The sequence below is a fragment of the Doryrhamphus excisus genome, chromosome 21, assembly GCF_030265055.1.
Source record: "Doryrhamphus excisus isolate RoL2022-K1 chromosome 21, RoL_Dexc_1.0, whole genome shotgun sequence".
Classification (NCBI taxonomy): domain Eukaryota; kingdom Metazoa; phylum Chordata; class Actinopteri; order Syngnathiformes; family Syngnathidae; genus Doryrhamphus; species Doryrhamphus excisus.
In genome coordinates this window covers 13379763-13395759 of record NC_080486.1, presented here as the reverse complement: position 1 = coordinate 13395759, position 15997 = coordinate 13379763, and the positions used below count along the sequence as shown (strand labels likewise).

Sequence of the window (15997 nt, the reverse complement as noted above, 5' to 3'; positions counted from 1 at the left end):
GTGAATGGGGGTCTGGAGTAACTATACTGAATGTAAAAAGCAAAGTATTACACAGATGTACATAGCAGTGTAGAAGTCTATTGGGAGCAGTGCTGGTTGTACAGCCTGACAGCTGCAGGAAGAAAAGACCTGCGATATCGCTCCTTCACACACTTGGGGTGAAGCAGTCTATCGCTGAAGGAGCTTTCAAGTGCTGTCAAGGTGTCCTGCAGGGGGTGGGAGTTGTTCTCCAACATGGATGATAGCTTAGCCAACATCCTCCTCTCTCCCACCACCTCCACTGGGTCAAGGGGGCAACCCAGTGCAGAGCTGGCCTTCCTGATGATCTTATCCAGTCTCTTCCTATCCGCAGCCGAGATGCTGCTGCCCCAGCAGACCACTCCCTGGAAAATGGCTGAAGCCACAACAGAGTCATAGAACGTCTTGAGGAGTGCCCCTTGCACTCCAAAAGACCTCAGTCTCCTGAGCAGATAGAGTCTGCTCATGCCCTTCCTGTAAAGTGCTTCTGTGTGATGAGTCCAGTCCAGTCTATTGTTGAGATGAACACCCAGGTACTTGTAAGATGTCACCATCTCAATGTCCATTCCCTGAATGTTTACTGGTGTTGGAGGAGAGTGGATGCGCCTGCGGAAATCCACCACCAGCTCTCTGGTTTTCCCCGTGTTGATCTGGAGGCAGTTCCGCTGGCACCAGTCCACAAAGTCCTGTGTCAGTCCTCTGTACTCCAAGTCGTCCCCATCTGTGATGAGGCCAACAATTGCAGAGTCGTCAGAGAACTTCTGCAGGTGGCAGGTTGGTGTGTTGTAGGAGAAGTCTGCTGTGTAGAGGGTGAAAAGGAACGGAGCCAGGACCGTTCCCTGCGGAGCCCCCGTACTGCAGACAACTGTGTCGGACACACAGTCCCGTGTCCTCACATACTGTGGACGGTTGGTGAGGTAATCCAGTATCCACGATGTGAGGTGCAGGTCCACCCCTGTGTTCTCCAGCTTGTCCCTCAGAAGTGCTGGCTGGATGGTGTTGAACGCACTGGAAAAATCAAAGAACATGATTCTCACCGTGCTCCCAGGTTTCTCCAGGTGAGAGAGCGCTCTGTGCTGGAGGAAGATGACAGCGTCGTCCACCCCAGTGCCAGGTTGATAGGCGAACTGGAGCGGGTCCATCGAAGGACCCACCAGGGGGCGGAGATGGTCAAGGATCAGCCGCTCCAAGGTCTTCATCAGGTGTGATGTAAGTGCCACCGGCCTGTAGCTGCTGAGGTCCTTGGGGTGCGGCGTCTTGGGGACAGGAACCACGCAGGATGTCTTCCACAGCTGTGGCACCCTCCCCAGCTTCAGGCTCAGGTTGAAGATGTGCTCAACAATCCCGCACAGCTCGTCCGCGCAGGACTTCAGGAGCCTGGAGCTGATGCCGTCTGGTCCCGCCGCCTTCCTCGCCTTGGTTTTCCGGAGCTGGTTTCTCACCTGGGATGTTGTGAGGGTCAGGTTGGAGCAGGGGGGCTGTGTGCGGGGGGAGGTTAGTGAGGAGGTTGAGCTGATTAGGTGAGAAGTGGTGGGGGATGGCTGTGTGCAGGAGGGGGAGGTGGGGGTAGGGCTGTCCACTCGAGGTGTCGATGGGGGGAGTTTCGGCAGAAGTTTCGGCAGGAGGTGCTGGGCCGGGGGATGGGCAGATGGTTGATCAAACCTGTTGAAAAATAGATTCAGTGTTCATTTATCACTCAGTCGACTCAGCCTGGTTGTCCTTCGAGAAAATTACTCAATTACCGTTTCTCGCCTTCTCACAGGAGAGATTGATTGACCCTGCAAAGATTGCAAGACGTCCAAAGTGCACTGTAAAGAAGATTGCAATTCGCGCCTTTTGGACGCGGTGGAGGAGGAGCATCACTCACAGAGTCCAAGCGTGCGTCACAAACACGGCGCCATCAATTGGGAGTCTGCTGGTGCCCAGCCCACTCCCACACCGACACCGACCGTTCCTCTTGTTAGGATTCACACCGGCAGCGTCCAAGAAGGATGGCTCGCATTTCCATGGAGCGCCAAGGACGCCGGACACCTGAACATGGAGGTGAAAAATAGTCGCTTGGGGCCTGTTTGTCAGCCCCGCCGGGCATCAGAGAGGTCATCACAAAAGAAACTTTTAGCTCAGGCCTTGGCGGGGCTCTAACTCACTAACTTATCTGCCGTTTATGTTTTATGTTCAAACAGGATGTCACTCATCTAAGCACTGAAACTAGAAAAAAGGAACAAATTGGGATTCTTTGCAGGCGTGAAAGAAAAAGGAGACGTCCAACATGGGACACATCTCCTGGGCGCTGCTGGGCCGGGTGGATGAAGGACAGGAGAACAAGGTAGCTGGATAGGAGACACAGGAGATACTGGAGATACAAGCTCCAGGTACACCAGCGACTTTTCATATTTACGTACAAACACAAACGCCACTCTCGGTAGAGACTGCCTTCCCGTTTAAAGAGTTTCCTTACATTTGGCGTGGGCGGGCCTACTGTTCTACTTCTATGGTTGTCGCCACACTTTTCCCTCACATAAATAAATAAACAATAAACAAACAACAATAAACAAAAAACTCCTCCCACTAGCGTTTTCTTTTTTGCAGCAGATCTTTAAAAAAAAATAAAGCAGAGCGCTCCTGTCATATGGAGGATCTTTGTCTGGCGTTTCTGCATCATTGTATGCACTAGATTCCTAAAAACAGCCTAGTGCTACCGACATAGAGGATCTTTGCTTTTGGCATCAGATCTCTAAAAGCAGGAAAGTGCTACTGGCGTACCGTATAGAGGATCTTTGCATCAGATCCCTAATAGCAGGAAAGTGCTACTGGCGTACCGTATAGAGGATCTTTGCATCAGATCCCTAATAGCAGGAAAGTGCTACTGGCATACCGTATAGAGGATCTTTGCATCAGATCTCTAATAGCAGGAAAGTGCTACTGGCATACCGTATAGAGGATCTTTGACTGGCATTGCTTTGGCAGCAGCAGCCCCTTTAAATCAGCAAAACGCTGTAATCGTATGAAGGATCTTTGACTGGCATTTTATGAAAAAATTGCAGCAGAGATGTACTGTTATATAGAGGATCTTTGGTTCGTGTAAATATGTTACAACCATTTGGGGATATCTAAGAGTGAAGGTGACATTTCACACAAATGAAGAAGAGGGAAGGAGTGAAGGGAGAAGTTACACCCCCCCCCCTTCTGAGCTTTCATTGAGTATTCTTGCTTGAGTTGTCTGAGCAGAAGAAGGCGCGTTTCTTCCACGCATCTAAAAATGGGCGTCAGATATGAATGAAAGTGTCTCCTGGTCGTCATCATGTGCTGGATGAATGTGTGGAAGTGCGACGGTGGAGAGCAGGAGGAGAGTGAATGACCTCCAGGGAGGGGAGGGGAGGGGGGGGCGGGTGTGTGTCTGGCGAGCGCATCCATCCACCCTCACTCTCCTGCGCGCCATGGCAGCGAACGCACCGGCAGGCAGCCAGCAGGAGCCTCCACGGCACTCAGGGACGCGGCGACCATGATGGCTGGACAACTTTGAACTCTGAAGGGATGATGTTTGTCCTCCGTGGGATCTGATGGTTTCCGCACTGGGAGACGGTAAGAGGTACGCGTCCTCTCTAAAGTAAAGCCGGTGTTGATTGGCTCCCAAATGAGGCTTTAATGGCTTCATGGAGGAGTCTAATGAATCCCATATGGATGTGATGGCCGAGGCTGATAAGCTGCTGCTGCTGCCATGACAGCCTTTATCAGCCTTTAATTCCATTTAACCTCATCAACTCTCCATGGCGATTCATCTCGACAGCTGATCATTGCTTGAACTTCATCCACATCCTTGAGGAAGTTCCCTCCAAGAGGTAACATGGCACCTGCACGCCGCCAGCGTTTCATTTTGTGTGCCATTTATCTTCATTTCCACCTGTCACGTCTCATTTTGGGACAAAGTCCCCGCCCATGAGGAGACTTCAAGGTCTTTCCGGTGTGGACAATCACATCAGCCAGGAGCCGTGGAATTGTGTGGAAGTGGATCCAAACATCAGCCTCGCTATCTTCCTCTCAGAAGAAGAAGAGGAAGATGCGAGATAGAAGTGTTGATGATAAGACGGGATTGGATGCGAGAGGAGAGCAGAGCCACGGAGGATGATGACCATCATGGTGGATTTACGCCTCCTCGCCATGGTGCCAGCTCCTCCTCACAAGTCGCTGGTTTGTGTTTAAGAGCACTTGACAGGAAGTCCTTGCATCCCAGGAGCTACATTCCCGGAATGTAGGAACATTCATTTGGCCCACGTTGGTCACCAGTTATTAATCATCATTAGCACCTTCCACAACAGGAATGGAGAGAAAATCCAAAGGCTGGAATGCCGGCACGTTCAACACATGTCCTGAAAGGAATGTGGTCCCGTCTCCGCATGCCAGTTATTTATGATAACTGGCACCACGCCTCCCAACTGACTGCCAACTTTCATAGTAGAAATACACGAGACATAACGGAGTAAAGGAAGCCCCCCCCCATGTTTTGATGTTTCCCATGTGACCTCACTGTCATCTCCCAATCCTCCCTCCACAGGTCTGCCAAACGTCCGCACCCCCATGAGGCCGGGACATGGCGATGCTTAGCGGTGCCGAGCGGCCGTGGAACGCGTCGGAGCACCTGGGCTGGGACGAGCGCAACGAGAGCGCGGCGGAGGCGGCCTGGCGCGGCGAGGGCGAGCGCCACTACTACGCCATGTTGTACTCGCTGCTCATCCTGGCCATCGTGTTCGGCAACGTGCTGGTGTGCCTGGCCGTGCTGAGGGAGCGCTCCCTGCAGACCACCACCAACTACCTGGTGGTCAGCCTGGCGGTGGCCGACCTCCTGGTGGCCTCCCTGGTCATGCCCTGGGCCGTCTACCTGGAGGTGAGAGCGGGATGTTTGCATCCTGACTTGTTGCTAGGCGGGATTTGTGGAGTAATAAATCAGAATTTATATATGAAAAATTCATAGTAGCTAATAAAATGGGATTCGGGACACTTCGGGATGCAGATCTAGGACATGTACGTCTATAATATGGTGGAGGATTTGGGGAACAGATGGTGATCTGCATCCCAGAATGAGCCCCCTTCCCAAAACATTTCATCCAAGCTCATTGGGAACGCTCTCCGCCTCTCCACGGGATAAATCAATAAGTCCATTTGCTGTCAAAACACTCCAGTGCATTTCCACTTCCACCGACTCGTTCTGCTGCTGCTGCACAACTTTGCCACCATCTTGGCTTGAATTGATCGGCGCACGGGCGGCCATTCTTCTCCAAAATGATTCATCAGCAGGAATGTTCATTGTGTGGCTTTATTTGTGAGGCTCGGAATCGGAGGCGGCTGCGGCGGGAAAGAAATGCAGCACAAGCATCCAGGTCAGCATTGGTGGGACCTTCCCATAACTTCCTACGGAATGGGGATGCACGTGGTCGCCGGAATCCGCAAACATGTCCGCCTCGGCATGGCGAGCCTCATAAAGGCACATTTTTGTCTTAAATTCCTGGCACGTCCTCGGAAGGATGCCACTGGACCCCCTTCCGGGGATGGGCGAGCGTCGGGAGGTCAGGATGGAGATGAAATCAGGAGGCGGCTGTTGCTACGTTGTCCGTTGTGTGTGTGTGGGCGGACCCGCATTCCCATTCTGGATCCAAGAGATTCCATCTTTGGCCTTGTGCAGCCCCCGGGCGTTTATCTCAGCAGGCTTTATGTCACCTCTAAGTGGACGCCTGAAGGTCTGAGCAGCCTATTTGGCGTCGTGGACGCTTTGGGGGAGGAGGTTCCACACTTCATGTGTACTCCACTGTAACGCTAATCCCCAATGGAGTACATGCCAAATATCACATATACTAGGCAACAAGGTTAGCAACGCTAGCATAGCTTGTGAGCTAAAGTGTTAACATTACAGCATCATCATGCTAGGTTAGCATATTCGCGGAAGAAAAAACTAAACAATGGAACTCGGAGCTCCCACGGACGGCTGTGTTATTTTAAGACAGGTCGTGAAGCCTGTTTTGAAGCCGCAATTTGAAAAGTGAGCTTTTGAGTGCCGCTTCTCGTTTGGTGCTCATTAGGAGGTCAGGGAGACACATTACTTAGAAGATCATTAAAAAGTGGCTTTTGCATAATTGGGGACCTTTAATGCTGATGAAGCGACGATGGCTTCAGACGAGTCAGAGCTGAAATCAATGGACGATTTATGATGAAATATGGCCTTTATTTTCTTCTTGCGCCCAAACAGTTGTCAAGTCTGAACTATTTTATTTTTTTATTGATGATGAGAGCGTTAATAAGGCATTTAACCCGCTGACGTCACGCCCTATGCTGCTCACAGCCACCAGGGGGCATCATTGCATACTATCTGATGATATACTATATGTACTTCATATATGTACGTTCATTCATTCATTCATTTTCTACCGTTTTTTTCCTCACGAGGGTCGCGGGGGTGCTGGAGCCTATCCCAGCTGTCTTGGGGCGAGAGGCGAGGTACACCCTGGACTGGTGGCCAGCCAATCACAGGGCACATATAGACAAACAACCATTCACAATCACATTCATACATGTAAACTCCACACAGAGATGGCCGAGGGTGGAATTGAACCCTGGTCTCCTAGCTGTGAGGTCCTAATACTATACTGTATATACTGTACTGTACTATACTATACTGTTCTGACGAGTTGCCCCAATGGCCTCCCTTCTAGCGTTGAATTAGCCTTCCTAGTTGAGCGTAAATATTCCAGATGGAAGAAAGCACGTCCACGTGTCCTTGGCTGGCGTCACGTAAATTTCACGCCGCCCTCCGTGTGTGTGTGTGTATCCTCCGCAGGTGGTGGGTGGCGCCTGGCTTTTCAGCCGCCTGTACTGTAACATCTTCGTCACGCTGGATGTGATGATGTGCACCGCCAGCATCCTCAATCTGTGCGCCATCAGCATCGACAGGTGAGCGCGCTGGCTGTCGCCATGGCAGCGGCGCCCGTACAAAATGTCAGCCCTAATTCCGTGATTTCCAGGTGTGTGCCAAGTGGTGTGTGTGTGTGGGGGGGGGTGGTGGAGGTGTGAGATAACGGCATCAAATCATTCCACATGCTGAACTAGAACTTTCTTCACAAAGCTCCTTTCTGCATTATGTGCTGGGGGGGAAGGGGGGGGGGGGTGTTGCATTGTGTACGCTTCAATATCGAGACACGAATGGAAAGTGAAACGTGAGGTAAATTCAAGCTTCCACTCAGCTGTAGGAGATTGGAGTAGCTCTTCTCCACCCAAGTCCTCCAAGCACGCCTTGATGGGGCTAGATGATGGGGCTAGAAGAGCACTCCACTGCGTAGTTACCAATGTCCATTTCCCAAAGGAATCAAACTGCATCGTGTGTAGGTACACGGCCGTGGTCATGCCCGTGTTGTACAACACCACGCATCGCTCACGCAAGAGGGTCTTCGTCATGATCGCCACCGTGTGGGTCCTGGCCTTCGCCGTCTCCTGCCCCCTGCTGTTCGGCTTCAACACTACAGGTCAGTACTGCGAGGTCGTGATGGAGGTCAGAGTGAACGATTCGAATTTATTCGGCACGTTCCATAGTCTTAGAACTTGGCTTCAGTAGAAACTCCTCAGGACGGTGGCAGGCGCTCCAATACGGTCTTACATTCGACAAAAGATTAGCTCCCAGAGAGGCAAGTTACCAAAAACGTTAAACTCGCCGTGGGAGGTGGAAAACAGGAACACGCAAGAAAAGGAGAATACCAGGAAACAGTTATTCCGATTCCCTTCCCGCATGTATCTTCACCAAGCAGCATGGTCCGCATTTGCCTCGTGAATGACCCAACCATTCCTCACCCCCACTGCAATGTCCATCCTGGTCCGGTCCAGCCAGGAGGAGCCGTCACGCATGGCTGCACGGCGCAATGGAGAACATTAGTCGGTGCAATGCTAACAATGCTAATACGCTAAAGGACACCCGTCCTCGTCCATTTCTCTATTAGCGGCCAACAATGCAGGTTGTGTTAGCGCGCATAGCAAGGTTCACGTCAGGTGCGGCATCCTTCGTCATCGTCATCATCATCATCATGAGAAACAACACTTTTGGACTATTTGGTCGTATCATTTGATGTTACACCTGAAATAACGACACGCTGAAAACGGCGGTCAACAACCACACCTTCTCTACGAGATCACATTTCACAACACAATGGTCGAGGCAGAAAGCCGCAGCCATGACACGGTACACACACACACGACTTCCACTTACGTCTAAATGTAAAATACTGACAAAAGTTGGTAAATATGTCTTAAAATGTCCTAAAATGTCCTAAATGTGGTCGCTGGTCATGTGATCCTCGGTAGCCAATAGCTGCTCTTTGTCGGTACAAATATCGGATATATTTGCCAAAGGTTTTCCAGTGGCCACCTTACCCTGCCCTGGCATCACTTTCCCAATCTTTCCCAATCGTCATCCCAACGTAATTCCATGCTGCTCCAGACTGAAAGGCAAGAATTCCGAGCCGCCTACTGATGAGGTTGATAATTGCGGCGTTTAGGAGCGAGCCAGGAAACAGACGTGACGTTATCGACGCGGATAACGGCGACGTACGCAACTTAGATCCATACGCCGCCGCAGGCATGAATTTATCCAGCAACGGCAGGGGAGGCAATCAGGCGGGCAGGAAGAAGCCAAGGCGCTCGCTGTCGCGCACGTGAACGTGCACGTGAACGTGCACGCTGAATATCAAGCAGGGCCTGTTTGTCATTGTTGGCCTCCACGTGTGCAGACGACCCCATGGTGTGCTCCATCTCCAACCCCGACTTTGTCATCTACTCCTCCGTGGTGTCCTTCTACCTCCCCTTCATGGTCACGCTGCTGGTCTACATCCGCATCTACGTCTTCCTGAGGATGAGGAGGAAGAGGATCACCTTCAGCCAAGCCAGCGGGAAAGTGCAGCCGGACTCCACGCCGCCCTCCGTGGTGCGTGGACTCTCCTCCGTTTCATCTTTTCTTCTTCTATTCTAGGTCTGCTCCGCCCCTTCATGAATGTTAATGATTTACTGCGCTTCATAAAGCCCGGCCTCCGTTTTACAACCTTAAATGAAAGCATCATTTAGTCGTATGCTGACATCAATGGATCAAAAATGTATTCACGCCACACTTTTCTTCCTCACGTTCAATATCTACCTTTCTATCAACCACTAAACCACCAAAGACCCCACATTTGAAAATCTTCATGCTGGCCCGGGAGATACCACTCCAACCAAAATGGGCCTTCATTAACCACAGGAACGTTTCCCATAAGAAAAGGATGGAAAGCCAATCAATGTCTTCCAAAACAGGTTTAGAATTGGACAATTCCAAACGCATCTCCAGGAAATAAGAAATGGAAGAGGTGATTGTGGTCGCGAGATCGACACGGGCACCAACTTCCTGTTTTGCTAGGAGTTATTTCTTGATTCAATCGTGGTTCTCACCTCAAGTCTCAAGTCTTGTTTTGATCACAACTGCAAAAAACCCACACATTTCTGAGAAGTGTCCATTAAGATCACAGTTGGACTCATGCAGTGGATTCATCATAATAATATTAATAATAATAATATTAATAATAATAACAATAACATGACAAGACACAAACACACCAACCAGGGTGGAGACCAGGTAGGCAGGTCTCATTCATCTGCCTACTTAAAAACCAAAAACATGAGCTGCCCCCGGGCTGCACTTTGGACACCCCCCGGCATCAACCTTTTATTCGGGTTGACACTTGTCTGAAATGGGGTCATCTTTACGTTGCAATATTGCTTTCCAAGCTGACACCATTCACCTGCGTTACGCATAATTCACCTTTAAATTGCGCCTTCACACACACACACACACACACACACACACACACACGCGTCTTCCAAAATAAAACGCCGCCCAGCTGATGCCGGCAAATATGCTGTGTGAAAATGTCAAAGCGGTTATTTGCGTCCGCGTGCGTTCCAACGAGACAAAGGAAGTCATTTGAAAAAAAGGGGCTTTGCTCGAATGGGAAAGAGGTCAGGTGGTCGGCGGTGAATCACGACGCCACCGCATCAAAACAACAACGACTTGAGGATGAAGTCAGTCAATTTTATTCACTGCTTGACTGATGATCAATATGTCAATATATGAGAATACGCTGCATTTAGATGGCGCTTATCTACTAGCGTCCATTCAGGAATAATATAACGTTACAGAATATAACGTTACATAAACAAGCAGTAAATCATAAACAGCACAATAACTTTCCAAAAACGGGCAAATAGCTTTCATTGAATATTCTCTTATCAAGTGAAAAATGAGTTCCTCGGGTCTCGGGTGTGAAACATTATCTCAAACGGGATGAGCGTGAACGGCAGACAATGATTGCGTGACAAGACGTGACTTTAAAAGGCGGGAGTAATCCATGTGACTTCTGTCGTCTGCCAGGAGACGTGTCTGCAGGAGGCCGCCAAGACCAGACATGACCTGTCTCCCATCAGGATTAAAATGGTAGGCCTGATTTCATGTTTGCATACTTTGGACTTTGCCAGGACAAAGTGCTGCCATGTGCATGCCAGGCCAGTAGGTGGCGATGCCACGCATCAACACAGCCTTTTGGTGGGTTGCTTTAAATGAAAATGAAAGTAAACTCGGGTGTAAATACGTGCCGAGACTGTTTTTCTGCGTATTGAACAGAAGCTAGCTGACATTGTCCTGCCAGATGTTAGCCTGTGGTCTTTAGCTTTAGCTATTAGCCGCTAACCCGCATGATCATTGGAGTTGCTGCCGCTTCAATTAAGCTCGTTAGATGCCGCAATGATGACACGTACTACTAGCGCTACTACGTTTCCAGCAGTGCGTGGAGCCCTTAGCCCCGCCCAAGTCCAACCTGCTGTCGGCCTGTCTGTGGCGCAAGCGCCCAAAGACGGGCCCCGTGGAGAACTCAGCGCTGCCCCCGGTGGACTCGCAGAACTACTGCAGCATCAGCCACGCCTCCTGCGGCCGCACCGAGCTGGACCTGGACCAGGACCGGGACCGGGGCCCTGACATGGGGGCAGTGGCGGCGGCGGCGGAGATGAGCCACGACGTGCAGCTGTCGGCTAGGCTGAGCTGCCAGGTGAAGGACCTCGCCAACGGACGCACGCACACGTCGCTGCGGCCCGCCAGCATCAGCCATCCCAGATTCAGGAGCATGCACGCTCGCGAGAAGAAGGCCACGCAGATGCTGGCCATCGTGCTCGGTGAGTAGGTGCCTTTTCGTCCGAGTTCGGGGGGCGTTGCCAGAAATTGAACAAGTTATGTCATAATCAACTTCTAACAGAAACGAATCCGTTTATTAGCACCAAACGTCCATCGCTTCTTTGCTAACTTGAGAGCACAAACACTCAAATGCTCGCCTTGAAGCTTTTTCTAGGCTTCACTACACGTCTTAAAATAAAGGCGAGCATGACATTGGGTCCATGAGAAGATGAGATTTTAACTTTATTTCTAAGAAAAGTACACTAAAAATATGACAATATATATTGCAATGTTCTACTACATTACCTCAAATTGCTCCTCACAAGGCTACACACTGTGTGTGTATGCGAGCAGCCCCGCCTCCACCCACCAAGACAAAGAGACAGTATGAACGACTAAAAGGGTTCACTCTGTTCATGCCGTTGTTCTATGCAACAAACAAGGCAAGATGTTGAATCCAATGCACAGAGTGAACCCTCCTCCCGACACGGTTACAGTGGACGTCCGAATACGATAGCACCTGTTGGACACAAACAAGAGATGTCATCTTCTCGTCCTTTATCATCTCCTGGCACGCCAAGAGGTGTGCAGCACGGCTAGCTGGCGACCGCACCGAACATCAGACTAGAAGGCCGCCACAATAAACGTATGATGGTCTTACATATTGTCTGTCGATGGGATCCGGAGGGCCGTTAGAACGTTGCGTTCAAGGGCAACGCCAACGTTATGGCGTCTATGGACATCATTAGCATGCCATGTCACTAAAAGTGGCATAAATTGCGGTTAGAAAGCGACGTGATGGTCTTTATGTTTGCTCTGCTCTTGCAATGACTTTCACTTCCAAGCGCCGCTCTTCCTCACCAATCTACTGTATCCATACGTGCTGGACGTCAACCTTTCCTTCACGTTAGTACAATTAGGACATTTGGGTACTTCAAGTTCATTCTAGGACCATGGTGAGACGTCATCACATTTTTGTCTGAACTTCCGCCGTCGTTTTGTGGTGATTTCAGGGGTGTTTCTCATCTGCTGGCTGCCCTTCTTCGTCACGCACATCCTCAACACGCACTGCAGGACGTGCCAGGTGCCGCCAGGCCTGTACAGCGCCTTCACCTGGCTGGGCTACGTCAACAGCGCTCTCAACCCCGTCATTTACACCACCTTCAACGTGGAGTTCAGGCGCGCCTTCATCAAGATCCTCAGCTGCTAAAAACCCGGACAGGAAAGACGCTCGGGAAGCACAACGTGTGGACTTGCAGTTTTTGTGCTTCTTCCTGCATGCGTCTTTGGGAACCACATTCGCAGGCGTGGACTAAATGAGGTTCTGAACATGCACTCCAACGCTCCCCAAGTGGAGTGGATTTACAACGTGCATCCACTCAAAGACGGGACATTTTTCATGCTGATTTTTTTATCTTTCCTGTCAAAGCTGGCTGTGATGCGCAGACACGCATCAAGGATTTTCACACTGTGGCTGTTCCGTGATGGAAATGACAAACAAAAGCACAAACTCATTCCCCCGGGGGGGTACCATTTTAGTTCAGCTGGGGCTTCCTCCTCGTGTCCCGATCATTCGCTTACGTTCTGCTCAGCTTGCGGCGTGGCCGAATTTGTTCCAGAAAGCCAAAAATGCTAACAGTAAACATGTTTATAGTTGGACTTCCAAATGCAAACCATCCATCCATACATCTTTTATGGCAACTACAGGTCACAGAGACAATTATTCATTCACTCGCATCTTAACCTAACCCACCTCCTGACTGTGGGGCCAACATGCTAACCACTCAACCACCGTGCAGCCAAATGCACACTAACATGTAAAATGATAACAAAGGGATAAATCAACCTTTAAGGTTACTTTTACCTTCACTGAAGGTGGATTACCGACGGGAGTGTTCCCAAAGACACGCTGTGGCAGCGAGACACCACCTTCCTGTTTTGCCATGAATTTTGCTTGAATTCAATCACCCAAAATTGAGCTAAAGGTTTCAAGTACCAGCATGTTGATAGAGCAGGAGAAAAACATCATTGATTTGAATTCAAGGAATAAGTCCTGACAAAACAGGAAGCTAGTGTCCATTTTATATCTTGTGGGGAACACCGATGGAGATTCATGTATTCAATGAAGATAAAAGTAACTTTCATGTTCGTTCATCATCTCATGAAAACAAATGAAGCCATCATTGCACTCTTTAGGTTTGTTTACATTGAAATATCACAGTAATTTATGTTTCGTTTTATAGGCTTTATTACATTTGTATTTATGTATATTGTCAGTCGCGCATGCGCTATGTGCATTGCGGAAGTTTTTACATACGTCTTTTAGTAGATCAGACGATAGAAACAGTGTTTTTACCAAAGTCACTAATGTAATTTAATGTTACTATGTAACACAGTATGGGTCTCGACCTTTTCTGTTCAGACACTTAAAAATATAATAACTACACACAAGCAATTTGCTAAAGAAGTGACGTAGTTCTGACGCATGTGCGGAACCAATCGCATTTCCTGTAAGGATGGACGGTGAAGAGACACAAGCTAAAAATACATTCAGACCATAGCCGGATAATATACTACACCAGGGCTACATGTTGGCATACATTTTCGACGTTAACTGAAGAACACGCTAACCAAGGTTCCACTGTAAATACAAGTAACATAAATAGGACTTACCATGAGGCTAACGGGGAACTTTAAGCGCCAGGTTTGCACGAATCGGAAGTAGCGAAGCAAAGACACGTGATCGATGATCCCGCCACTCGCAGAAAGACTCAGCTGAAGTCAATACTACACTGATTACACATCAAACTTTAGTCAAGGCGCCCTCCACGGTGTCTTACAGGAAGTGGAAATACAAAATAAAAGCTCCACACAGGAAATTGAGGTGAAAGACAGGAAAATTGACACGGCCGGTTTTTTTATGCACGTGTCGTATTATTTATCTCGTGAATAATGTTGTACAAGAAATGAGAAATGATTGCACATTTCGTGGTCGGGGGAAATATTAACAATGGCACAAGAGTGACAGGAAAATGTGTGAAAAGGACAATAAAGATTATGGATGATAGGCTTAATTAGACCAGCAGTCTTGTCACATGTTGTTTTGTTGTTTTGTTGGCCACTTCCATTGAAATGCGGACATCAAAAACAGAAAATAAAATGTAAACTAAATGAAATGTGTGTATCCGTCCAGCTGTTAGCTAGCAGGCTATACTGGATGTTAGCGACCTATAGAATCTATATGCAAAAGTACGCTCCACGACAACAATCAGACAATGGAGCTTTGGTAAAAAAAACAAATAAGCGGCGGCTTCTTTCAATTCTCCACGCCTGAACGTTCCATTAAAGGCGCAGCACCTTTGGGACCAAATGTCAACCATGTGCACTCTCTGCGTGCTCTGATGTAAACACGCAGATTGCCCTGAAATTGGATGTTGGCATTCATCTTCCCACAGGAAGCCAAGTCTTGTTTGGAGTGACCCGCTAACCTTTTCATCTTTTCATTAGCATTGGCATCCGTCCGGCCTGTTGAAGAAGAAGAAGAAGAAGAAGAAGAAGAAGAAGGAGACCTTCATAAAGTCACTTCTATCACTTTCTTCCATATTCACATCCAATTAAAGCGCTGCTCATCAGCATGGCACCGACTGTACCCTACGTCCTCATTAAATATTGAAATATGCACATACACATGAAATATTGACTTCATGCATAATAATATTATTATTGACACCATGATAGCAAAGTGGAGAGGCACCCATCCGCAAATAAAGTCAACAAAGCCCCAACTCTCAAACGTATGGAAATGCAATCCAAAATACTACATATCACAATAACATCATATGCAAATTATATCAACGACAATAAAAAGCTAAAAACTAAATAAAATATTACAATCAAATAAAAAAACTTAAACTATACCATATATTCTAATACAATAATACATGTTTTGAAATGAATTAAATAAAATAATTCGGTTAAAATATTTACATAAAAAGTAAATAAAAATACTGTGTATTCAAATAAAGCAAGATATCAATGAAATTAAATTAAAGTACAAGAAAAAATATATAGAACTAAAATATGAAATTTATGAAAAGAAAATATAAATTAAAGCAGAAAATGTACATGGATAAAATGTTAAGTATATTATAAAATTGTATGTAAAAATAATAAAATGTATGAAAATACAAGGAAAATCTAAACATTATATATCAATATAAAATAAAAATGTGTAGAAATATGAAATGCATCACAAAGATTTCTCCAAATAAAAGAAAGGTGCCATGGATTCAAATAATGTGCAATTAGTCACAAGAGGAAATGAAGTGAAATAAAAGAATATGAATTGCCTCAGGGTAGCAGTGACGGGTCAGTCCTTGAGGGGCGGTGGGAGCTTTGGCTGATTGTATGCAAATCCCCCCCCTCCCCCGGGTAGCATCCATTAGGCTGCAGGGACGTATGGATGGAAGCCGCGTGACTAACCGTGATTAGCGCTCATGATGGCGTTCATGTGTAGCGTCTTTCATTGCTACTGGATGACTCGAAGCGGCAAAGCACGAGCGCTGGCAGCATCCAGGAGGAGGCAAACATCCACCAAAAGATCCCCACTTCCTGCTCACGACATTAAAGGCCAAACACTGCGGCGCTAATAATTAGCATCACAATGCCCCATTTCTATCTGTCGGCCGCCTCTCAACTTGGAGCGTTAATGAGCGGCGAGGGTGAAGATGGAGTATGAACCGCTTCGTGTTTCCC

The 15997-nt window shown here is 48.2% G+C and overlaps 2 protein-coding genes across 4 annotated transcripts in view; one reads left to right on the top strand and one right to left on the bottom strand.

The window, feature by feature from the left end:
• qtrt2 (queuine tRNA-ribosyltransferase accessory subunit 2) overlaps positions 1-15997 on the bottom strand; it is a 32630-nt gene that overhangs the window by 2789 nt on the left and 13844 nt on the right. Inside the window, exon 9 of the mRNA XM_058059581.1 lies at positions 13916-14767. The gene's annotated coding sequence lies outside the window, so the exon portion shown is untranslated. The remainder of the gene's footprint in view (positions 1-13915; positions 14768-15997) is intronic.
• On the top strand, positions 3457-14424 carry drd3 (dopamine receptor D3). 3 transcript variants are annotated; one of them, XM_058059579.1, is made up of 8 exons: positions 3457-3600; positions 4571-4900; positions 6845-6957; positions 7390-7526; positions 8781-8974; positions 10451-10513; positions 10857-11244; positions 12256-14424. In XM_058059579.1, exons 2-8 carry the CDS (start codon positions 4607-4609, stop codon positions 12450-12452), a joined length of 1386 nt encoding a protein of 461 aa, XP_057915562.1. In that variant the 5' UTR covers positions 3457-3600; positions 4571-4606; the 3' UTR covers positions 12453-14424. The 3 variants fall into 3 exon arrangements, with proteins under 3 accessions (XP_057915562.1, XP_057915563.1, XP_057915561.1); XM_058059580.1 differs by having other exon boundaries at positions 3457-3607; positions 10860-11244; XM_058059578.1 differs by having other exon boundaries at positions 3457-3607.

Excerpts from the sequence above, each read along its gene's own strand:
- drd3 (XM_058059579.1), top strand. The coding sequence starts at position 4,607 with ATGGCGATGCTTAGCGGTGCCGAGCGGCCGTGGAACGCGTCGGAGCAC. Across the intron at positions 7,527-8,780 it reads GTTCGGCTTCAACACTACAG|ACGACCCCATGGTGTGCTCC; the intron begins GTCAGTACTGCG and ends CCACGTGTGCAG. Across the intron at positions 8,975-10,450 it reads ACTCCACGCCGCCCTCCGTG|GAGACGTGTCTGCAGGAGGC; the intron begins GTGCGTGGACTC and ends GTCGTCTGCCAG.